General features: G+C 45.4%; 1 protein-coding gene across 1 annotated transcript in view; it reads right to left on the bottom strand.

Moving 5' to 3' along the window:
* ITFG1 (integrin alpha FG-GAP repeat containing 1) overlaps positions 1 to 20,397 on the bottom strand; it is a 936,956-nt gene that overhangs the window by 373,372 nt on the left and 543,187 nt on the right. The window contains exon 10 of the mRNA XM_069216605.1: positions 9,427 to 9,578. Within this exon, the coding sequence (XP_069072706.1) occupies positions 9,427 to 9,578 (152 nt within the window). The remainder of the gene's footprint in view (positions 1 to 9,426; positions 9,579 to 20,397) is intronic.

Here is a 20,397-nt window from a genome sequence, read left to right as displayed (position 1 = left end):
CAAGGACGCTATGTAGCCATTACTGGCAAAGTTGAAGGGAACACGATTAGTATGATCAGCGTTTATGCTCCCCCCACACTAGTCCGTAGAACTCTGGAAGACCTCTCCCAGCTACTCTTGGAGCTGCCACCGGGGCTCACGATGATGGGAGGTGATTTTAATGCCACCCCAGACCCGGCTGCGGGGCTCAGGGGATGGTTTTCGGCGACTGGGCTCTGTGATGGTTGGCGGGTATGGCACCCACGACGGCGTCAATTCACCCACACCTCAGCTGCTCATGGCTCACAATCCAGGATAGACCTGGTACTGCTCCCGGGCACAGATTGCACAACCCTCTCCCACTTTGAAATATTGACAAGGGGAATCTCCGACCACGCTCCACTTCGGTTCATTGTGGGTCCCACATAATGTCAGACCCGCCCTATATGGCGGTTAAATGCATGGTACCTCCAAGACAAGAATTATGCAGAGCAGCTGCGCCAGGCAATGCAGGAATACTTTGGGCTGAATGAGGGATCGGTGACGTCCGCGGGCACTTTATGGGCAGCTGGCAAAGCGGTACTGAAGGGCAGGGCAAGAAACTCGGTACGGAACCAAGAACGAGCGCGGGCCCAGCATATCGAACAGCTGGAGCTTCGGGCTACGGTCCTTGAAAACGAAAATGAAACAAGCCCGAACGACAAGACGACGCAACAATTATTCTTAATCCGTGAGGAAATAAGAGACCAGTCCCTAGAGGCGGCAAAACACTTATGGAGGGCAAGCACGGCGAAAATCTACGGATGGGGGGGGACAAGACCGGGAAAATGCTACACTGGTTGGTGTCTCACAACCAGGCCTCCAGGATTGTCCCCGAAATTTGGGATGGGGATGGTAACCTCGTCGTGAACCAAACAGAAATCGCAAATGTCTTCGCTGCGTACTACCGAACACTATATCAGGCGTCGGGACGGGTTGACATGGGTTCGGCCCGCCAGTTGTTGGATGAAATCCCCCTCCCACGGTTATCAGCGACAGAGGCGTGGGCCTTGGACGAACCCATCAACGCGGAAGAAATTCAAGCGGCCACTTCGGCATTGGGTACTGGGAAAACCCCGGGACCCGACGGGTTCCCCTCAGAATATTACAAGGCCTTCAGAGAGGAATTAACACCCCACTTATTAAACCTTTTTACAGACGTAGACAACAATGGTACCTTCCCTAAGGAACTAGATACTGCCACTATTGTAGTGCTCCCCAAGACCCAACCCCCCTCAACGTACTGTGCGGACTATAGGCCGATCTCACTGATTAATACTGAAATCAAAATCTTTGTGGCCATCCTCGCCGCCCGTCTCTAGAGGGTTCTGCCACAACTAATACACCCAGATCAATGTGGATTCATTGCGACTAGCAGTACTCGGCATTGCATCCGTCGGCTACACGTGGCCCTGGCTGAACGTGGCCGCTTGACCTGAGACCTTGCCCTTTTACTCATTGATTTTGAAAAGGCCTTTGACTCGGTCGACTGGGGGTTTCTCCTTTTGGCACTTCGACGCGCGGGCCTCAGCCCTGAGGTTCTGTCGCTTGGTTCAAGCACTATACGCCAACCCCACTGCCCGGGTGCAAGTTAATGGGTCCCTGTCTTCGATTCTGGAGGTTCATCGGGGCACACGGCAAGGTTGTCCCTTGTACCCCCCTCTAGAAAGAGGAAAAACCACGGCACATCGTAGATACGTTGATAAGTCAGTTTATTCTTCTGTGCAAGATCAGAAAAGACATCCCCTGGCCCAGTAGGACAAATGGGCGTGATGTCAGTAGGCCAACATATTTCTCATATTCAGGAAAAACAACAGCCGACACGTGTTTCGTCACAAATGACTTTTTCAAGGCTCCAATCTTTTTGGAAGTATTAACATGTAATATCAAGTTCCGATGGATGCTGCAATTAGTCACGTAGAGCAAAGTATGACACGTCCAAAGACCATGATAAGTGAGATGTGGGGATAAAGTCTCACGGACCTGTTACTGGCGTCGCATGGTGCCTCCATTCGATTCTGGAGGTTCATCGGGGCACACGGCAAGGTTGTCCCTTGTCCCCCCTTCTGGTCACCCTAGCCATTAAACCTCTGGCCCAGATGATCACATCTGACCCAATATACCGCAGATGGAATTGGGGTCACTCCCAGGAAGACAGAATAGTGCTCTATGCTGACGATGTCCTGCTGTATATGGAGGAGCCCAGCATAAGAGGCCCACGTTGCCTCAATCTTTTAAAACGCTACGAACTGGCGTCGGGACTAAAGATGAACCCTGCCAAATCAATACTGATCCCGCTGGCTCACTCTCTGGACTGCTTTGACTGGCAAGATAGGATACCACTGCGCAGGCTAAGTTTCAAATACCTGGGTATCTGGGTGTCCCTACTGCTTGAAATGACATGGGCCAAAAACTTATCACCGTTATTATCACACATCAAAACAGACCTTCAGAAATGGCAGACTCTGCCGCTAAACGTAATGGGCCGAGTAGCTCTATACAAAATGATGATCCTGCCGAGGATCCTATACACCTCTCAAAATGTTCCTCTATTTATCCCCCACTCCTGGTTTAGAGCTCTTGAAAGTGCCACGGGGTTGTTTCTCTGGAGAGGTGCCAGGCATCGGGTGGCGGCCCAACACTGCCGAAGAGGGATATATGATGGAGGTCTAGGTGCCTCAGACCCCTACCTGTACTATCTGGCCTCCCAATTAATAGTGATCCACGACTGGTTTAACGGGGGGTGGGGAGACCCAGCTTATCGGGTGGAATTGGAATTCCTGGGATTCCCGCACCTTCTAGATGTAATGTATGGGAAACCCCTCCCCCGAGGAATGGGGGATGTTACCAAGGTGGTCTTCCTGGCGTGGCACGCTGCCCTAAGATACACCCAATGGAACGCCATTATTACCCGTCAGACACCACTGTGGAGAGGGAAATGGTTAAGTGCGACTGCGGCATTGGAGGGATTTGCAGAATGGGACTTGGTGGGTATCTCCTTGTTAGGGGATGTGTGGTTAGGGGATACTATGAAATCTTTCCAAGATCTGTGGGGAGACTTCCAACTTGCCCAAACACAATTCTTCAGATATCTCCAGCTTAGACACGCTTTAAGAATCCACATACCGGCTGTAGGCTCCCTGCCAGAATTTAATCCGCTGGAAGTTAAATTACTCATGGGAAACCTGGGAGGGAAAGGTGTCTCCCAAATCTATAAAATGCTAATCAACTATGGTCCCGGGGACCTGAGACCCATTAGATCCAGATGGGAGTTATGGGTGGGAGCCTTAGAGGACACGGAATGGAGGGAAGGCATGATGGCACCCAGGTCGTTAGCGGTGTCGGCTAAGCTCAGCACAGTGCAATTCTATTACCTACATAGCGCATACTTATCTCCAGCCAGGCTACACCGCGTAGGCCTTCGACCCTCTGCCCACAATGCTCGACCATGCCTGCCGACTTTTTCCATATGGTTTGGTCCTGTCAAGTGATACAGCCCTACTGGGGCACAGTGCTCCACGAACTGGGGATAGTCTTGGGTTATGAGATACAAAAATCTGCAAAACTGGTCCTACTCGGAGTAATGGATGAGATGGGAGGAACACGGGCACACCGGGCCCTGGTAGCCACGGCCCTGTTGATCACCAAGAGAGATATAGCTGCGGCCTGGATTTCTCCCAAAGGCCCATCGCTCCGAAAATGGAGAAAAGGGGGGGGTCGACTGGTGCGCAATCCAGGAGAAAGTGGTCTACAAATCCAGGGGTTGCCCCTGGAAATTCGAGAAGATATGGGGGAGATGGGTGGACTTGCTGCCATAATAAGAGACAAGGGAATGACTAAGATTGCTACACTGGAGCTTAGGCCGCGTACCACCCTTCGGCCCAGATTTCTATCCCCGCAATGTGGTTGTTGGGGGAATCGCTATTGTCTTTGATACTTACCGCAATGTCACACTGAAATGTAAATGCTCTCTGCTCGACACACCTTTGTTGCCTTTCTTTACTTTTTATATCTCTTCTTTTTTACATCTTCTTAAAATCAATAAAATGTGTTTATCAAAAAAAAGGTATCTCGCAACTAAGAAATCGCATAAAACTAATGCAGGTAAAGGCAAAAATCTGTTTGCAAGGAGTAAGCTTTTCACATCGCTATTTCTCCTCCCAATTAATTCACCTAAAAACATGATTTGGAAAGTAGCCACTGGGAAGAGTTGATGGTTATAACCTGACTGGGTTATGAGAGATAATCAGCACTTCCTAAGCAGCAGTGTCTCAACCTTTGCTAGGTATGCCAATTCTATGCACAAATTAGGCATTCCCTACTGTACTCTTTTAAAAGGCAGGCATTTTACTCTTATATAAAAGATTTGCATATAAATGATTAGCATACAAACCATTTTGTTTTAATAAATGACCGGGAAACGAAAAACAACATTACAACATGAGGATTTCAGACCGTAACTGTAATGCAGATGCCCCAAGCGATGGGGGCTGGGGGAGTTGCTTTCACATCTTTATTCCCCTATTCCCAATTTCCCTAAATGAATCAGAAATTTTTTATCTACTGATACCATAACAGATGCTTTCAAATTAATTGCCTCCCCGTAGAGCAGACCTATGTACCACAGAAACATTCTTACAAGGCATCAGTCTCTAATTAATGACTTTCAGACAAAAGGCTGCACAACAAAACAAGCTTAAGAAAGGAAAACAGTTTCATTCAAATAAAGGGTAGGTGGGCTGCAAAATAAGAAAATACTTTATGTTCACATCAAAACAATTCAGCCTCTTTTATAGATTCTACGCGCCCTTACTAAGGGGTTTGTTTTGGCTAAATACACTTACCCCTACATGCCCATACAGATAACTAGTACTGAATTCAACTGCCCTTGCTAAGACGTAATTCTTCTCATCGGTCTCCTTACAAAATGACCAAAGTTCACTTGCCCCAAAATTCCCATTGCACACCCCTTGACCATCATCATGATACTTCTCAGCAGCAGATATTACAACATAGGGTATAAACATGCAAAAGAATCGAGGGAGCTCATGCATCAGGGGCACACAATCAGTAAATGTCCTGATGTTACATCAACAGTGCACCCCGGCAGATAATCGGTGTAAGATGACAGGACAACCCAGCACGATATTCTTCATCCAAAATCAGAGACCATTTTGGCAGTACACCCCACCGCTCTTTGGTATTTTTAAATTCTTACATCTTATAGTTATAGTCCTTGGTATGAAATGACCACCAGTAGCCATATACCTCTACAAGATTGAGAAGTGGGACTGCTGATTTCATTTTTTTATGGTTCTCTTCTATCAGTTATATCAATCAAGATGTTACGTGTCTACAATGCAAGGCTCCACTGCTTTCATGCTGGTCTTGCAGAAGGACAGCTTTGTTCTGTTGGAATAAGCATGTGTGCAGCTCAACTAAATTTGGGTTAGTTGAGGATTTTTGGGGCGCTTCAACTGTATGCTTGCATTCCCCAACATAGGCAGCAAGTCGGGTCTTGGCTTAAGACCAGGTATCTTGCTTCACATTGCCCGTGCTTGAGTACTTGGGCTTATGTTAGGTCACTTTGTGATTTGTTTCTAGGCAGAAATTACATGGGTTCTTAACATTTTTATCTGGTTAAATGGCATGTATTGCTGTTGTTTTTTTTTCTTCTATTACAATTGGCATGACCCATTTGCTAATAATGCTTAATCAAAGTAGTCACCGACGTGGACTGCCTGGACCTATTGTATTCTTACCAATCTTCAACAAATCGAGGCCCCCTTCTATAAGGTCATGGTGGACAATACTTCTCATCAGACTTTCTCAGGTTTTATTGCTAGTTTTCTTGCAATACAGTATGCCTTTTTTCTTTATTCATTTTATCAAGGTATCTCAGTTTAAGTAATGTACAATCAACAACTTGTACCAGAGCAATAGTCATATTAGTCATCATATCAGGTCTATTCAGCACAATATTATCATCTTTCAACAAAACACTAAATAAACTAAAACACTGGTGAGTCTTTACCTTGTGATTGCCACTCTGTTCTCATTATATGTATCATGAGAATTAAGAGTCTGAAATATTAGCAAAGCCGGAATGGTGCTACACAGACATTTATATGACTTAAAGGTTATCAGTGGCTATCTTGCATTGTGCAGGGGCTGAAACAAAGTCTCAATGTTCAATATGTTAAGCCTTCCCAAAGTAGTACACCCTCAAAGATTGGTAATTTGGGTGTCCAGGGACGTGCCCCTCCTAATTATATCTGTGGTAGACAGGGAAGAGTAAGCATTTAGAGTACAAGATCAGTTGAATTCCAAGTCAGTTCTAATAGAATTATATCCCATGTGAATAGTCTGGGTAACACTGCCACGCCTTTACAATGTCACTACTATTCCCATTTTAGGAAATGCCCACTTCACCAAGTCATTTTTCCAGATTCTAAGGTCAAGGCCGCTAGCTGAATTGCAATGTATTGCAAATAGTTGCTTGTCTTGCAAGAGAGGCAAGGTAATTAACTTGAATAATGATCTATCAGTTTTTGGATCTGTGAGACCCAATAAGCATGTCTCTACTGTATGCAAATGAAGTTTAAGAATCAGAGAGGTTAGCATACCAGTCAACCCATTCCAAAACGGATTGGAATGGATGTTCTCACACTGCATGAAGAATCCAACCCCCTGTATCCATAATGCCGGAATAGGTTGATATCAATCATTTAACATGGTATGTGAAAGATAATAATTTTCATGTGAAATCTCTTACAAAGCGTGCATATTATGACCCATGACCACTGTGGTATCTTAGGAAGATAATATCCATCCTGCCAATGTAGTGGTGAAACGGAGCTGGGTTAAAAAAAGAGTCATAATAGCTTAAAAATCTCTCAATGCCAAGGCAAAATCACTCTCATTCATAAGTCTGGATTTCATGATGATCAGCACAATGGCCAACATTGCCTGTTATTGTTGAGGGTATGTTGACTTGAGGAAGATTTTACTCAGGGAAAATTAATGCTTTTAAATTGACTCCTCTGTTTACCATGATGATGCTCTTGATAACTGAATTGACTGTCGAGGCACATCACATAAAGGAAGGGAATACCAACAAGATTTGTGGTAATGATTTTGCCAAATTCAGCACCACCCAGAAAGCACTGTCACAATTGCAGTCATTTAACTCAAGCCATTTTACGGACAGGGCAGCTCTTGAAGAGTTCTGCATGGGGTGTACTGATTTCACTTTCTAGTCCTTAGTCCATGATTTGGCTTCCAGGCCTAAATTGAGGTATTCAGGGGTTGGTGGCTTTCTGACTGGCTAATGTATTATGCATAATAGTTGAGAACAGATCTCTTTGCAATACAAGACAAATTTTCATACACACTTTATCTTAGCACAAGGATTCATAAGTATGCCATTTCACTGACCTAAAGAAGGGATCTGTAAACCTCATGAACAAAGTATAACAGACTTTTAAAGAATACACTGAATATATGTAACTCCTAGGATCCAAGTGACTGCACAGGACCTCACAGGGTACTAATGAATCAACTCTTTCTTACCTACATCATTCTGGAGCGGAAATACATTTTGTAAGGTCAGCGTTCCTCAGTTGCATGAGATAATACATATATTGTTAAGTTCAAACTAATCCACTAATGGGGGTGAAGAAGTGGACTGAGTGGGCAGAAGTGTGTGTGTGTGTGTGTGTGTGTGTGTGTGTGTGTGTGTGTGTGTGTGTGTGTCTGTGTGTGTGTGTCTGTGTGTGTGTGTCTGTGTGTGTGTGTCTGTGTGTGTGTGTCTGTGTGTGTGTGTCTGTGTGTGTGTGTGTGTGTGTGTGTGTGTCTGTGTGTCTGTGTGTGTGTCTGTGTGTGTGTCTGTGTGTGTGTCTGTGTGTGTGTCTGTGTGTGTGTCTGTGTGTGTGTCTGTGTGTGTGTCTGTGTGTGTGTCTCTGTGTGTGTCTCTGTGTGTGTGTCTGTGTGTGTGTCTCTGTGTGTGTCTCTGTGTGTGTCTGTGTGTGTGTCTGTGTGTGTGTCTGTGTGTCTGTGTGTGTCTGTGTGTGTCTGTGTGTGTGTCTGTGTGTGTGTCTGTGTGTGTGTCTGTGTGTGTGTCTGTGTGTGTGTCTGTGTGTGTGTCTGTGTGTGTGTCTGTGTGTGTGTCTGTGTGTGTCTGTGTGTCTGTGTGTGTGTCTGTGTGTGTACACTTTCCAAGTACCAAATGTAGTGTTGGTTTCTTTGTAAAGGAGATGCTCTTACATTATGGTCTTTTCTATTGTACAATGATAAAGTAGGAGTAAACATACTAGGTAAATTTAATTTCATTCAGTCACAGAATCATTGGGACTTCTTTTGTCACTCGCTGAAGTCCCAGCATGATCAGGATAGTCTATTTCCAGCATGGCTCCTGATGATCCACTCCTCATTTGCTGCTGTTGCTCATTACTCCTATTATCCCCACTTCACCACATAACTGCTACATTCTGCCACTTCAGTGAAACTTGCATCATCTGCACCTCTGCACCTCATGCAACTCCTGCATTTTGCCACTGGAGTTTTCTGCTTGTCGGATTGCTTTAATCCATACCATTGTTGTACATAAGATAGTGGGTTTGAGAAACATGAGCTGGTTTGGAGACTCCTGGTACCAGCTCTGCTCCTGTTTTTGAGCATGTCCACATTTCTTTTCCCAAGACAAATTTATTGCCAAGTAAAAAAGTCTAGATGCAGGGTAAACTAAATCATGAAGAGCAATGAGAGGACTTTCAGGTATTAGAACCTAGAAATAAGCGTGGGTACAGCTTTTGACTGACAGCAGCCATGGAATGCCTTATTGACAGAATGTGAATATGTAAATGCTGAAGAAGAAATTAACTCTCAAGCGGGCAGCCACAGCCTCTAAGAGTAGGGGCATGCGCACTACTAGGTTCATCAGCCAGCAGTGAGCCACTGGCGATGATCTCAAATGTAAGCACAGGAAAAAGATATGCCCCAAAAGGGGAGCTCCCAAGTCCAAGATAACTCTGAGAGTCCCTTGGACCCAGATTGGTTTGTTATGTTTTCTCTTATTGTTTTGGTATGTGCTACGTTTGGACAATGGTTATTGTTGCTGTTCAAGATTTGTCTCTTCCTTCTCCTTATCTCACTGTGATCTGTATGGTTTTAACAATCTGCATGGATGCTCATGAAATGCGAAACAGGGTAACATGCGATATATACTAAAATAGTATAAGTCACACAACTGTGCAGTGGAAAAAATGCATCCTGAACAAAATGTGGAGACTTTTTTTTATATACCGGGAAATAATAATTATATCTTTAAAAACAAAAGGGGGTGAGGTGCTACTCATAATTCAATTTGACATTGCTAGCAACAATCCATAAATACTGTTGTAAACATACCTTCCTGATGTATTCCTAAGAATGGCCAGTGCATCTGGAAACCCATCCATGTTGTAATCTCCAATGTGAAGTGTGATTGGAGGAGCACCATCACCCGACACAAACCCCCAGAGAGCATCCTTATTCTTCAAATCAAGCAACACATTGGTCCACTAGATAAAAAGAAAGAAAACATTAGCAGAACTGAGTAAAATATAGCTCCCCACCAGCCCAATCATATTTCTCGTAGTTTGCACAATGATGGACACAAAGCTACATATCTACGCAAGGAGCAACAGACCACAGTGGACAGGCAACAAGAATAAGCACAGGATACATTAAGATAAACTAAAGATCATTCAAGAGCCACAAATCACCTGTATCTAAGGCAATTGTGAACCAACAGAATCCTGGAGTTTTCACAATAGCCAAGGAAGCTTTAAAACTGAAATAATTTACCATGCCCTGTTCAAGGACCATACATACAGCTGTGTTACACATTCCAGGGCTCCATTACAGGTCCTTCATCACTATTGTGTTATTAGAAAGTACAAGTGACATTTATAAAAGGGTAAAACAGATAAAGAACCATAATACAAAAACTGAAAAATGACAAGAAAGATAAGAGAGAAAAATTCTGGGTGCATGAATAATGAGTGGTAGGTGCTATCCATGCAGTAGGGAGAAGTGTTTTTAATTCACAACAGAAACCATGAATCTGGCTTGCATACACAAATGATAGAGGTATAACAAAATACTTAAGAGACAATACAATCAAGATGAAAGCAAATAAAAATCAGTGGCAGAATAGGGAGATAACCAATCTTTCAGAAGGGGCATGGCTTGCTTCACGAAGCATTAAGGTTAAGTGAAAATACATATTGGGGTCCAGCGAGCTGAGCATGGCATTGGATGACTCGTGTGGAAGCTCCTCGTTGCCCACCCATTAAGACCAGAATTCTTTAGGTGGATCTGGGAGAAATTGAGTCAAAGGACAAGTGAAATACCCAACAACGGAGGCTGACCAGAGGACAGGGAAAGAAACGACAATGAAGACTGAAAGGCTGACTTCAAGCCTTCCACACATCGGAATGATCACCCAAACCGAGAGGGCAAGTGCAGAAAGCTTTGAGCCACAGACCCAGATACCTTCAACCAGTAGGGATGAGCAGGTCTGTCCCAGGCTAAAAAATACTGCAATGAAAGCAAGGCATAGTGTGGCGAAAGATGTAAGTCAGCAAGACCTGGAACCAGAGGAAGTGGCAGAAGGAGAGACGGCAGGGTCTGACACATGGATTAAGTGACCGAAACACTGAAGGCACCATCAGTTAGAAGCGTGCTCCTCTGATGGAATTATGTGGGTTCCACCCTCACAATCCCCTTTCCACCACCCACCTACATTCAGCGCTAGCATAGAGCACTGAGAATAAACAGACCAGCAGACACAGGGTAAGCAGCCCTGCTCCCCCACCCCACTTTGAGCCAAAGGAGTGGCTCCTGAAGCAGAAGGGTTTACCTTTGTAACGTGTGACCTGCTGAGGTAACAGAATGTGCATGACAAGAGGCCTCTGAACGCTACATTCTCAACTGAAGGCTGCCACGCAGAGAGGCGAGAAGGGAGGGTGTGAATGGCATCTCAACAGTTAAATACTGGGAAGCACACACTGTTTAAAGATTAGAACTGCACGTTCTTGCCTCTCCTCTCTCTCTCTCTCTCTCTCTCTCTCTCTCTCTCTCTCTCTCTCTCTCTCTCTCTCTCTCTCGCATCTCCTAGACCACTTCAGCACCCAGACTTCCCCCATCCAGTAGTAAGCAAGGCACTAGAAACACAGGGAAGCTGTCATCTGGTATGATGAACCAGGGACAGCTTCATATTCGAGAACCCTGAGAACTGACAGCAGCACTGAAAGCAGATAATTATTGTTGCAATACCTCACAGAAATACTTGATCAATGTGACACCACAGCTAGAACTGAGGGACAGCCTGGTTTGGCAATGGGTAAAGGGAAAAAAGATAAAGGGCAGAACTCTGAATAGAAAATGAGATCAGAAACAACCAATACTCACATTGAAATGACACCAGGCAGTATGTCAGAAGGAGGAAATGCCCCACTAAAGGCAAGAAGCGATAAGCCGGCCACAATATTATAAGCCTTCGGAATATCGAGGAAAACACTTGAAAGTAATTTTTCTACAGTAGTGATAGGTTTTGGTCTGTTGCGTGATGACCAACTAAACCTCTGCGGTAGAATTAAAGAAAATGAATCAACGAAAAGTGCCTCACCCAGCCAGAGAAATGTTGGTAAAACATCAATTAGACCTCCTAGGGCAGATGCAGATCTTAGAACACAGGGCAGAAAACTCTGGTGGGACAGACGGTAACAATGTAAAGGTTGTGGGCCTTTCGAAAGTATTGTTAAAGCTCATATAGTCAACTTTATTGGAAAACGGTTGGTCAAGACAGTTGTGCCACAAGCATCCTCAATTGTCTATAAAAACAAAAGAGCAGAATCTCTGTGTGACCACTGCTCCCATGGACACCCTGAGACCAGCTGTGGCTCTATTACTCAACTTCAGGGATAAAGGCACTATCCTGCACAGGGCCAGAAAAGCTAGACACTTCGCATTAGAGAACGACAAAGTGATGATATTCCAAAGTTACTTTGCAGTAGTGAAGTGGCAATGGGTTATATTAACGTTTCTGGCAAATTTAAATGGTTATCAAAATGATTAACTCTGCATGATTCCCAAAGATGTGCAGGATTTGGATTAAAGACAGGACTCCAATCACAAAGCTTTAAAAGATGACTGTGTACAAAACCCAAACCCCATCTAAAACAGATAACCATCAATGGAAGAGGATCAGAAGGAGAGGGAGGAGCACAGCAGCAGTATGCATGGCAATGGATAGGAGCTCACACAGGCCGAATACGGACTACGAAGTAGATTCTGCAGATGGAGACACAATATCTGGCCAATTATTGGGAAAAGACAGCGACCTCCATACAATTACAGACAGACAACCTGCTCCGACTGTATTCACCCTCGAGGCATGGTGACAGCTGATGGTGGTCTATGGTTCGGATTACACCTCAGGTCAGTTCTCCTGCAATCAAGTTAATGTATCATTTATCGCACTTGGCCCTCTCTTTAGGGTCATTGCGGATCTTTTTTTTTTTTCACTCTCCTGTTTTCTGAACACATTTTGTTGGTTTTTAGGATGCTGTGCACGTTACCATTGCTAACCAGTGCTAAAGTGCTTGCGTTCTCTTGTTTAAACATGGTGAAACTGGCTTACACCAAATTGGGACATTTAATTTACTTATGTCTAAGTCCCTAGTACAGCGGTACTACATGTACCCAAGGTCTGCAAATGAAATGCTACTAGTGGGCCTGCAGCACTATTTGTGCCCACCCACTTAAGAAGCCTTGTAAACATGTCTGAGGCTTTCTTTGGATCCTGTGTGTGCAGTTTTAAATTGCCATTTCGACCTGGCAAATTAAACATTTTGCCATTCCCAACCACTCCTATTTAATACATATAAGTCACTCCTAGGGTAAGCCCTAAATAGCCCAGAGGGCAGGGTGCACCATGTTTAAAAAGTTAGATATCCACTTTTAAGCCTTACATGTCCTGGTAGTGAAAAACTCTTAAATTAGTTTTTCACGACTGCAAGGCCTGTCTCTCCCTCAGGATAACACTGGGTTACCTTATTACATTTAATAAGTGGTAATTTTCTGTAGGAAGCAAGGAGGACTCTTGTGTTTGGTGTCTAAAGTATTGCAATTCTAAACCGTCTTTAATGGTGAAGTCGGATTTAAGTGACAATTCTGAAAATTTCACTTTTAGAAAAGTTGGCATGGTCTTCTGCTATCCATTTGGTGCCTGCAACCAGCATCCTGGGTCACATGACTAGGTATAGCTGGCAGTTGGTCTTTGTGTATTTCTCGCAGACTGTGAAACAAAGGGGGAATAGTTGTTGGCAGCATGAGCAAGGTCTGATTTGATAAGGGGGAGGAGCTTCACCTACACCATTACAAAGGATCTGCCTTAGCACTCACAAAGGATCTGACACTAGTCTTTTGTGCCCCCAGACACGCTGGGCCCATGACAGGTAAGCAAGAAACTTCAGTCACCTCTGGGGGTGAACATCTCCAGAACATTCTCCTACTTCAAAGCTAGCATCAGGTATAAATATTGGACACTCAGACCCAACTCTTCAGTATACCTCTGGACCTGTGGAAGACTCAGAAGGACTGCTGTGCTGTTTTGCAAGAAGGACTGACTGCTACTCTGTTGCCCTGCTGCCTGAGTAGAAAGGACTGGACCTGCATCTTAAACCCAAGACTAGCAGAGTAACTCCAAGGACTAGTTGGTGGGCCTCCTGATCAGAGCATCAAGGACAGAAAAGGCTCCAACCACCTTGAACCCAGTGCCTGGGCTCTGTCTTCCGTGAGTTCTACCCCCCAAGTGGTGCCCATCCCAGTTGTGAACCTGTAGAAATGGGCCTGAAGGGGCTCCGACAGCCCAGCTGTGGTCCTGTGACTCATCTCCGCACAGCTGCTTTGGAACTGCTGCTGTGCGACGCATCCCTGATGCAGGACCTCGCGACCCAGACCACAGCTTCCTCTGAATCACCACTGCACGATGCATCCTCAACGCAGCCTTCGCATTGAAAGCCCCCGGTTGACAGCATTCTCGACAATGATGCCCGCTGCTTCCTCTGAACTGCTGCTGCATGCCGCATCCTCAACGTGATATCCCACAACGCTCTGCAAACATGGATTTAAGGTACTTGGGCCACATGAACAAAGGTAATCATTAGCGATTACCAAAGAGCACATTTTTGCGATTCGCTATTTGGTAATCATAAACACCAATGTACAAATGTGTCTTTGACACAATTTGCGATTCCCGGTGGGTCTCAAATAGACCTACCTCGTGAACATTAATGAGGAAAGTCTCCGTTTGCGACCCATTGGGAATTGCTAAAATCACAGGGATGGTGGCCTGCTGGAGTCAGCAGACCACCATGTCTGTGACTGCTTTTAAATAAAGCAATCTTTTTTTAAATTTTTTTTTATATTTTTCAATGCAGCCTGTTTTCCTTAAAGGAGCAGTGCCTGCTCTTAAGAATATTTTTACAGCATACATGAAGGGGAAGGGGCACTTCTCTCCTGAAAAGAGTATCACTGTTTTTGTGAAACCGCAATAAACTTACCACTGTATGTGCACCTAATCAATATACCAATATTCCCTTTACCAGCTACACAGTTGCAATGGAAACACCAATATTGCATCTGTATTTAAACTCTCTGATATCTCACTCCAGGGGATCTCCTGCAGGTTGCTCATGCTATCTTTGGAGATTGAGTTGAGGCAATAAACTAAAGTGGGTAAGAACCTTGTTTCTTTTTTTCCCCTATTTCGGGACACCGTTTTGGTGTGTGGTGCACAAGTTTAAGGCCCACAATTGACCAGCCAGACTACTTACTTATGGAACTCATTTAAGAAATGTTATATAATATGTGGATGTTTGTTTCCTGTCAAAAGTAGGTTTCCTAATCCATGGATTCCATTGGAGACTCATTTGCATAAGCCACCTGATGGGCCTGTTGTAAGGCTGAATCAGGAAGTGAGTGCCAAATCGGTATCCCCCTCAACTTCTTCACTGTCCAAACCACAGCAAAAGTTTCTCTTTCTGTAGCTCCCCACCCCTGTTCCCTGGGGAGTAACCTCCATGAACGAAGGCTACAGGTTGGTCTCGGCCCTCTTTATTCACCTGTGATAAAACTGCCCCAGTGCCATGTTCTGAGGCATCTGTTTGAACAATAAACTCCTTGTAGAAGTCAGGGGCCCTGAGAATAGGGACTGCACATGGCCTGCTTCAGGTAATCAAATGCTTTTTGGCATGCTGCTGTCCAAATCACATTTCTGGGCTGCTTCTTAGAAGTCAGCTCTGTCAAGGGGCAACAATGGTGCCATGTTCCTTGACAAACCTCCTGCAGTACCCAGTGAGGCCCAAGAATGCTCTGACCTAAGGCTGGTGTTTGGGGGGGCTCCCAGGCCATGATAGTCTCTATCTTGACCTGGAGGGTCTGCACCTTACCCCTGCCCACTAGGTATCCCAAGTACACCACAGACCTCTGCCATTTCTGGCACGTAATGGCCTTGTTAGTCAAGCTTGCCTGCGGCTGCAGAGCCTGAAGCACTTCCTGGAGGTGAAAAAGGTGGTCCTTCCAGTTGCTACTGACGACAGCCATGCCATCCAGATAGGCAGTTGAGAAGGCCTCCATACCAGCAAGGTCCTAGTTCACCAACCTACAGAAGGTGGCAGTGGCATTTGTGAGACCAAAGGGCATCACACAAAATTGGTAGTGGACCTCTGGTTTGGAGAAGGCTGACCTCTCCTTGGTACCTTCTGTTAGGACAATCTGCAGGTACCCTGATGCAAGATCAAAGGTATTTAAGTACTGGGTAGCCCCTTATCGGTCAATCAGGTAACCAGCCTGAGGGATGGGATGAGCACCTGTTTTTGTCACTGAGTTTAGCCCTCTATAACCCACACATAACCTCAGTTGAGGAGTGGTGCCTGGTGGGGCAGCTTTTGGTACCAGAACCAAAGGACTGGACTAGGGCACCTGGAGGGTTCTATCACCCACAAAAGACTTCCCTCTCCACGCTTGCCCTCACTTTACCTGACAACCTGTAAGATTTATTCTTGACAGGGAGATTGTCCCCGGTGTCCAAATCATGGGATCCCCGGAGTAAGGAAGAACAGAGAGGAATACTGTCTCAACACTTGGTGGCAGTCTCTCTGTTGTTCAGGAGCTAGACTGGGGGGGGGGGAGAATTACTCCCTCCATAGACTAATCTTTCTATGTGGAGTCTAAAAGGTCAGGGAGAGAGTCACTCTCCTCCTTCTATTCTCCAACTGTCACCAGCAGCATGGTGAGCTCAGACCTCTCAAAGTGGGGTTTAAGGCGATTGATGGGGAACATCCTTGGGGTTGCCTGGGGGTCTTTTAAGGTCCAGCAAGTAGGTGGCCTTACCCTTCTTCTCAATCACATCATAGGGTCCAGTCAAAAGGTCCTGGAGGGACCTAGCTTTCACAGGGTCCATAACCAACACTTTCAGACCAGACTGTAATTCCACAGTGTTAGAATTTTTGTAATACCACTCATTTGGCTCCTGAAGGCCAGCATGTAGTTCACTACATCCCGGGGTATCTTCTTGGGAACTTGACCAAACTCAGAGGTCATCTGACAGAGTACCCATACAGAAGCTCAAAGGAGCTGAAGCCTACTCCCTTCTGTTGTACCCCCCTTTAGGCAAACATCGGTTATGGCAAGAGGATATCCCACTTTTCCTCAAGGCCTTGTGTAGGGCTCTAATCATGCCTTTTAGTGTCTTGTTGAATATCTCAACAAGCCCATTTGTTTGTGGGTGGTAAGGAGTGGAGAACTTGTAGGTTATCTCACACTCCTTCCACATTGACTGTGTATGCCCCTGTCAGACACAACTTCCTTAGGGAAAGGCACTTGGCTAAAAATCCCTATCAGTGCCTTTGCCACTGTAGGTGCAGTTGTGGTCCTCAGAGGGATTGCCTCTGGGTACCTAGAGGCATGATCTACCAGAACCAGTTAAACCTGATGCAGTCTGGGGATCCATAGCCCAACAATGTCGACCCCCACTCACTCAAAGGGTGTGCAAATGGCAGACAAAGGATTAAGGGGGAATAAGCCTATGCCATGTCTTCCCACTGGTCTGGCAGGTGACAAGTTCCACAGAATGCATATGATGAATTCTTGATCTTGAGCTAATAGAACTGGGGGACATGCCTTGCAAATCACTTGTCTTGCCCCGGGCTTCCTACCAGGTTAATTTCATGAGCCAGCTCCAGTAGGAAGGCCCTGTTGCATTGGGGGACCACCAGGGCACTTGATGTGCCATGCACAGGAGCTTTAGGTTAACAATAAAGGAGGTTGTCCTCCCAGTAAATGTGATAACTCCCAGAGGTATCACCTGCTGATTGGGCTTCAGCCTGTTGTCTCATGCCCTCAAGGGTTAGACACTCCCTTTGTGCCCTACAGAACACCTCCCTGGTGAGGTCTTCTTCTACATGTCATCCAGCAAGTGTAGGCACCAAGGGAAGCAATGTCTCCCTCAGTGGATTCAGGGGCAGCCACCGCAAGTGCCACAATTCCACTGACTGGTAGGGCATTCAGGGACTGGTTTTCCACAGCTTCTTCCTTCTTAGCTACTGGCTAGGCCATTTTTCCAGGCTGCAGCCCTTTTTGACTACCATCCTGGGCAGCCCAGTACCTTGTTGCAGCACAGATTCAAGCCGGTAATCCCAACATCTCCACGTGAACCTTAAACTCCACTTCTGCAAGACAGTGTGCTCAAGGTCATTACCAAGCAAACAGTCCACAGGCATAACAGGGCTCACAGCAGCCTTCAGAAATCCTGAAACACTCCCCCCCCCTCTCCTCAAATGGAATAAGGGCCACAGGATAGTGACCCTTCTCTGTTGTCAGCCACCAAAACCTTGTGGAATGCATTGGCAATCACCTGCTCTGGGAACACATGCAGGCACCTGTATCGCTCAGAGCCTCAACACCATGCCCATTGATGGTGACCCATTGCCTACACTTTCAGGTATTTGAGGGCACATGGAACTTAGAAACCATCTCATTGCCACCGAGGGATGTAGTGAAACCCCACTAAACTCCCTCCTAGTTACCGGGACAAACCCCTCCCCAGCAAAACACTAGCCACCCTGGAGCCTTTCCTCCAGTGGGGGATGATGCTCTTTTTTGACGCTTGGCACCCCCTTTGTAGTACAATAAGTAGAAGGTATATCTCTCTCCTATAAATATGAAAAGACAACTTAATCTAACACAGAAAACCTTAAATAATATATAAAATGTTTTTATTTTTTAATTCTTTAATAATCAAACCATAAATATACATAAATCTTCTAATTCATACAAAATATAATCAAAAATTGTACAAGAAACTCCCCCTAAACCAAATCCTAACATATAACAAATATTCAAATATAGAGACAAATACAATATATGACTAAAACATGTAAAACCTACAACAAACATATAGACAACAGTAGTGTCCATACTCAAAGCACTCATAGCACTTGAGAGTTTTAGGTTGCTGACTTTTATCAGGGTAGTTTTTCTTCTGGTGGACAGATGGGGAATGAGAACCCGGCCCTTTCTTCTAGTATAAGGAGCGTGTCCCTTCCCACTGTGAGCATATACCTCCACAAACTACCACCCCAGACCTCCTCTGCGACCTTGTGCACTTTTAGAGCCACTCCGTCTGCTGCAAACCACTTGTCTATGTCATCCCCAAACACGTAACTGGGCACCAAATCCTTGGGTATCTGCACTCTCACCAGTGGACAGTGCAGGTATACTGCCACCATTGCTGTTGTGGGACCCCACCTGCAGGGCTCTTATGTCCAGCTCCTTGAGGTTGAGCTCATGGGTATCCTTCCTCTCTTCCATGGCCAGCCTCATTTCCTCTCAAGCCTGCTCCAATTTAGCAAGCTCCAGCTTGAGTATCATTTCCTCCCTCCAGTCTGCCAGCCCCTCTGGGGACAGGTTCCCAGAGGGGAGACTGCTGTTTGGTCTGAAAACCACTACTGCTTCTGGCAAGCTTTTGGCTCTCTCTATAGGTGGTTCCAGAGCCATATTAGACTCAAGAATCAGATCATACTCCTCCTCAGGAATTTCCAGTTCCTCTTCTTGGATCTCAACACCTGAACACTGGGTCTCTGCCCAGGCTCTCAAGGCTTTCTGGTGGAGCCTTTTTAGAAACTTGGAAATACTAACAGAAATCTTTCAGCTGCAGCACAGTGTAGACCTCTAACCTGGCCAGCTCAAACTCAATTCCTGCAGGTCCTGCTTCTCTGGAGTGAGACATACTTTATCAGAAAAGTAAAAAAGACAATCTGGGAGAAAAAATATGAAATGGTCTTGGTGTAGCGTTGTAGTAAACACTGAATTACTATATGGTATGGCACAAATTACTATATGGTATAGCACAAACACAATTCCTATGCTCACTGCTGATCACCAATGTTAAAACTGTGGTTTCTGGTTGTCAGAGTTCTTCACAGGACCGGCAGTATACTGATTTGGTGGGATCAGCGACCCAGTACTTATACCCAAATGTACTTTTGAAGTGGGGGTGACTTCAAAGAATGGTTTTTAAGTGCACAAGTATACTTTCCTCCTCAGCCCTGGCTCCAGACTATCAGTAGGGGGTAATCAGCCCTTTGTGCGGTGGCAGGCACTGCCTATTCAGGTATAAGTGGCAGCACCCCCTCCCTCTTCCTGCCCAGGAAAAGCTATCAGAATGCAGATGAGTTCTCTGTCACACCCACCATTCCTGTGTTTGTGCATTTCTTCTAGACAGCCCCACAAAGTGTATCTGTCACCCACCCCAGACATGTTTTGGAGACAGGCTGCAGACACACAGAGCTGTAAGAGCAGAGAAATGCCCACTTTCTAACATAGTAATGTTAAATCAAACTTTACCAGTAAAGAGGATTTATCAATACCATTCCAATGATATGAAACATGATGCATCTACTCCTTTCTATTTAGGAAATACAGCTTAAAAGTGTATTATGAAATTCTCAATGTTAGCATGTGGGAGAAGTAGGCCTCACAGTAGTGAAAACAATGAATTCGGCCATTTCTCACTACCAGGACATGTATAACTTAAAAGTACATGTCCTACCTTTTACTTACATAGCACCCTGCCCTATGGGCTACCTAGGACCTACCTTAGGGGTGACATATATGTAATAAAAGGAGAGTTTAAGGCTTGGCAACGGGTTTTATATGGCACGTCGAAGTGGCAGTGAAACTGCACACAAAGGCTCTGCTGTGACAGGCCTGAGACATGTTTAAATGGCTACTTAAGTGAGCGGCACAATCAATGCTGCAGGCCCACTAGTA

Source organism: Pleurodeles waltl, chromosome 12 (genome assembly GCF_031143425.1).
Source record: "Pleurodeles waltl isolate 20211129_DDA chromosome 12, aPleWal1.hap1.20221129, whole genome shotgun sequence".
NCBI lineage: Eukaryota > Metazoa > Chordata > Amphibia > Caudata > Salamandridae > Pleurodeles > Pleurodeles waltl.
This window is presented reverse-complemented; position numbering and strand designations above follow the sequence as displayed.